Raw genomic sequence first — 4,825 nt, forward strand, 5'->3', positions numbered from 1 at the left:
CTATTATTTACAGCTCTTCATTTCGTTGATGCCTTTTCTGCTCTTGTGGTCATTATCATTCCTACCCCTTCTCTTCCAACACCATCTGTTTTCTCTGAGTAGATATATATATTACATTGTCTGAGATTTCTTCACCTATTCCCCTACAACGTGTTTCATTTAGGGTAAAGATATCCACACTATATTTCATAAATTCACTCTCCACTTGCTGTAACTTCACAATCTGATTCTTGATTCTAAAATTCCAATTAAATATTTTAAATTTTTCTTTAGTATTCATAAACCGGGAGATTCTTAGTACTCCGCTAAACGTGGGACTGGATGCCATTCTGCTATTTTCTATTTCCATAGCCCAGTGGTACCCAACCTGTGGTACGCGTAGCACTAGTGGTACGCGAGGGCCTTCCAGGTGGTACGCGAACACTTTCGGGGTCATGAACGATTTTTAGTTATATTCTACTTCAAAAAGATGTGTACTGCCTAACACAAGATAATCTAGCAACGATTTGCATCTGTTGCCACACACCACCCACTGGTTCCAGCGGCCCACAGTTAAATTAGGTCCTCCACTAACTCTCGTAGTTGCCTACGTTCGCCAGCTACTTCAACTAAAACTCGGTCAACTCGTTTTTAATCGAATTTAAATGTGAAGAATTAAGTCACCAAGCAAACCTGGTAGTTTTTTGGAGGTTAGTGGAGGACCTAATTCACCCAGTACAATTGCTTAATGCGCTAATATGTAGTATTAGTTGCATTTTATCGACAAGAAATAACAACATTTGTGGCTGACGGCGAGAATCCAGTTGCTCGATAAGCAAGTGCATCATTCTCTGGATGACTGCGATGAGCGTCAGCCAGTGACGTCATGGTCACTGAAAGCTGATTGGTGAAGAGATGAGTCCGGGCGAGGAGAGCATTGCAAGATGGGGCAGTTAGAAAGGGCACTCAGCAGTACAAGTACGTTGCCTTTCCCTCCCTTCACATCACCCTCCCTTACTTCACACTTCCCTCCCTTCTTCCTTCTACACCTCCCTTACTTTACTATACCTTACTACTTATACTTTACATATACTTTATTTATTTCTTGATTGATTAATCTTTTTTTTTCTTTACCTTTCCACAGGATTTGACATGCCGAATGGAAAATATGACCCGGCATACATAGAGTATGGTTTCATTGCAATCGAACATGGAGGAGAAGCTCTTCTGCAGTGTGTGGTCTGTATGAAGTCCCTTTCCAATGCAGCCATGAAACCCAGCCTGCTCAAACGTCATCTTGAGATAAATCACGCAGACAAGAAGGACCGAGATCAGAGCTACTTCCAGCAACTTGGCAAAAACTTGAAGCGGCAGCGCATGGACAAGACTGGCCAGATCTACCAGAAGGGAGCAGGAATTGTGAAAGCATCCGATGAAGTCGATCTCCTGGTGGCTAAAAACATGAAAGCGCATACCATTGTAGAGTCTCTCATCATGCCATTGGCAAATATCTTGGACAGCCACATGATTAGAGAGGAGGCGGTGGCGAAGTTGGAGAGTCTTTCCGTCTCTAACAACACTGTACAACTCCGTTTCGAGAAGATGTCGGTCGACATTGGCGACCAAGTGGTTGAGGGAGTGAAATCCTCAAAGTATGGGTTAGCCATTGAACTCGACGAATCGACAGACTTCACCAACTGCTCTCAACTACTTGTCTACGTCCGCTTCATGCAGAGTAATGCTGCGAAGACTGAGTTACTGCTGAGCCAGGATCTGTCCAGTACAATAACAGGAAAGGATATTTTCAACGTTCTGGTCAATTTTTTCAAGCAGAATGAACTTGACTGCGGAAAGTTGGTCGGATGCACGACAGATGGGGCTCCATCGATGCTCGGTCGAAAGTTAGGTTTTCAACCCCATGTTAAAGCTGTAGCACCAAACGCCACTGCTATCCACTGTTTCATACACAGATTCGCCCTCTGTGCTAAGGTGCTTCCTCCGAAAATGTTATCATGCTTGAACCGAGTTATCAGAATCGTTAATTTTGTCAAAACATCCGCCCTGAATACTCGACTGTTCAACCTCCTCTATGAAGATTTTGACTCTGACCGCATCTGTCTCCTCTACCACACAGAGGTGCGCTGGCTCTCCCGGGGTAATACAACGAGGCATCTCTTTGAACTGAGAGATGTACTCCTTGTATTCTTCAAGGAGAAGGAACACGATCTTCAATAAGATCTGGAGGACAAGGAGTTTATCTTAAGGTATTCCTACCTGTCAAACATTTTTGGAGCCCTCAATCACTTAAACTTGTTGTTCCAAGGGCCCGATTGCACTGTCACAGAGTTCATCTCGAAGCTAGGAGTGTTTGTCCAGAAGCTGGATTTGTGGATGAGGAACGTGGAAAGCAAATGCTACGGAATGTTCGAACTCCTGACTACCCTTGAGAGGGAGCCCACGGATGAATTTGCCCAAGAAATCGTTCATCACCTCTCACTGCTCAAGACTGAATTGAAGCATCACTTCCCGGACGTGACATGTTTTGCCTACGTTGCCAATCCGTTCTCCGTTGATCCAGCCAATCTGCCTGTTGCGACCGGGGAACAAGAGGAACTCATAGATATCCAGGCTGACGAGACAACAAAGACGAAGCACAAAGAATGCTCTCCTTTAAACTTCTGGGTGAGCAGGGCCTCCTCTTACCCGACGCTAGCCCGTCACGCTGTTCCCCAGCTACTGATTTTCCCCTCGACATGGGAGTGCGAGCAGGGGTTTTCAGCCTTCATGGCCATCAAGTCATGACCCGCATTGACCAGCTGGTGGAGAAGAAGCAGATACAGCTCTCGCAATGAGTTGTTGTTTTCTTAGTTAATTTGCGTGTTCTATTTTTACAATTATAGAAATAAAGTGGTATCTGATCGAATTTAGTTTCTCTGGAACCAGGTGGTACCCGGCGACTATAAGGGACCTCCAAGTGGTACTCGATCACAAAAAGGTTGGGAATCACTGCCATAGACTGACTAAATTCATCAAGGATTTATTGGCTAAATTCATGAAAGGATAGCCAGTTTATTGTGATGCGCAGTGCCTATTAAACTAAGGCAAGTGACCTCTGCCGGTCCATATTGATCCCAGTAAGATCATATGCCAAGCATCGAGAGTAGAAGCCGAAAAGACATCCTGTCTAACGCCTTAAACCAAATCCGTTGTCCTACTGCCAGTGACTTACCCGAGATTTAGGCGGCTATTTCCTCCACTCCTAAAGTTTTAGTTACTCCACCAGGTTGCTCATCCACGTTTTCTCATACAACTGTTGGCAAACATACATTGCTAAGATATATCGCTTAGCATGGTAATATATATATATATATATATATATATATATATATATATATATATATATATATATATATATATATATATATATATATATATATATATATATATATATATATATGAGCTAATTCTAGCTCACTGCAGATTAAAGGCTTCAGACATGTCCTACCACTTGCACCTGTTTATGGTCTTTCTCTCCCAGTCCACATCGGTAAACATTCTTAGTTCGTCAATCCATAGTCTTCTCCTCCTTCTAGGGACTCATTCTGTTATTCCTACTGTCTATCTATAGGTTGTCATTCTCATTAATGTCCTCTACATGTTCATATCTTTTCTGAACAAGTTGTTAGAATATCTTTAGTATGCTTTCGTATCCATGTTGCTCTTTTTTTGTCTCTTAGTGTTATTCCCATCAATAGTCTTTCCATAACTCTTTGATTTGTGACTACCTTTTATTCTAACGCTTTAGTAATGCTCCAAGTTCCTGATGCGTAAGGTAATACTGGTGTGACCATCTCATTAAATGCTTTTCTTTTTGTAGAGAAAGTGGCATTTTACTTAGCATAATCTCATTTTGTTAACCAAATGTACAGAAACCAACGTTCATCCTTCTCTTAATTTTGGTCTCGTTTCCTAAGTACAAATAGTCATTACCAATCTCTGGAGGTACTTCCATAACCATTATTCGCTGTCTCTGCATTTTCATTGAATATTATCTTACTTTTATTTATATTATTGAGTACCACATTCCTGATTTATCTAATAAAGTCTTCTATTATATTTTTCAATAATAATTTTGAGCAAACTATTTTCTAATGAAGGAAATGAAAATAAAACACTTAGATGAACTATGAAACTAAAAAATTATGGAACTTTTTTTTTCTACATTTGAATACAACCACATAATTGTTGTTCCTTGAATGTATAAGACCGAAGATTTTGCTAGAAAATATTGACTTAAAAGATCTCCTGTTCACCAAATGTTGTTTAATGTGTTTGTTTAAACTCCGCTTCGGTCAACCGACTCTTTTGATAGAAAATCCAAAAGATTCGCAGTAGGTGGAGGTTGAACGGGTGTGTGTGCCTAAAAGGATATTCTATATGACAGGACAAATGTATAAAAAGTTTTTAACTTTGCAGTCTTATTGTTTTCACTTACACATCTTCATATTATTTCCCATTGTATTAATTTGCTAATATTAAGTTGATTGCTAATTATAAAAATGCTGATGATTCAACCTATTATATAAATGAAAACCTATATTATCTGATTTTATAAGATTGTATATAAATTTCAAATATCGCATAAAGTCTTTTCATAATCACATCTTATTAACATGTATGCTCAAAATCAAAGGGATAGTCATCATTACCTCTATCATTAAACTATCTGACCGATTAGTCCTTCCAGAGATATAGTTTGTATAATTCAATATATCACCGAAGATGTCTTTCCATAATCCTATTTTCTTAACAAGTAAACTTGAAACCAATGGGATACTCACGATCA

General features: G+C 39.9%; 2 protein-coding genes across 2 annotated transcripts; both read left to right on the forward strand.

Annotated features, from left to right (window-relative positions):
* The first annotated feature begins 923 nt into the window (after positions 1 to 923).
* Positions 924 to 2,214, forward strand: LOC137617419 (zinc finger BED domain-containing protein 5-like). Its single transcript, XM_068347447.1, has 2 exons — positions 924 to 957; positions 1,124 to 2,214. The coding sequence occupies exons 1-2, from the start codon at positions 924 to 926 to the stop codon at positions 2,212 to 2,214; spliced, it is 1,125 nt and encodes a 374-aa protein (XP_068203548.1).
* Positions 2,215 to 2,370: 156 nt separating this feature from the next.
* Positions 2,371 to 2,781, forward strand: LOC137617420 (zinc finger BED domain-containing protein 5-like). The gene has a single exon (XM_068347449.1). The coding sequence runs from the start codon at positions 2,371 to 2,373 to the stop codon at positions 2,779 to 2,781; it is 411 nt and encodes a 136-aa protein (XP_068203550.1).
* Positions 2,782 to 4,825: the final 2,044 nt, after the last annotated feature.

The sequence above is a fragment of the Palaemon carinicauda genome, chromosome 23, assembly GCF_036898095.1.
Source record: "Palaemon carinicauda isolate YSFRI2023 chromosome 23, ASM3689809v2, whole genome shotgun sequence".
NCBI lineage: Eukaryota > Metazoa > Arthropoda > Malacostraca > Decapoda > Palaemonidae > Palaemon > Palaemon carinicauda.

What these genes read in the sequence shown, in the direction of transcription:
- LOC137617420 (XM_068347449.1), top strand. Translation starts at nt 2,371, where the DNA reads ATGAGGAACGTGGAAAGCAAATGCTACGGAATGTTCGAACTCCTGACT.
- LOC137617419 (XM_068347447.1), top strand. Translation starts at nt 924, where the DNA reads ATGGGGCAGTTAGAAAGGGCACTCAGCAGTACAA. An exon ending in AAGGGCACTCAGCAGTACAA is followed by an intron (nt 958 to 1,123) that starts GTACGTTGCCTT and finishes ACCTTTCCACAG; the next exon opens with GATTTGACATGCCGAATGGA.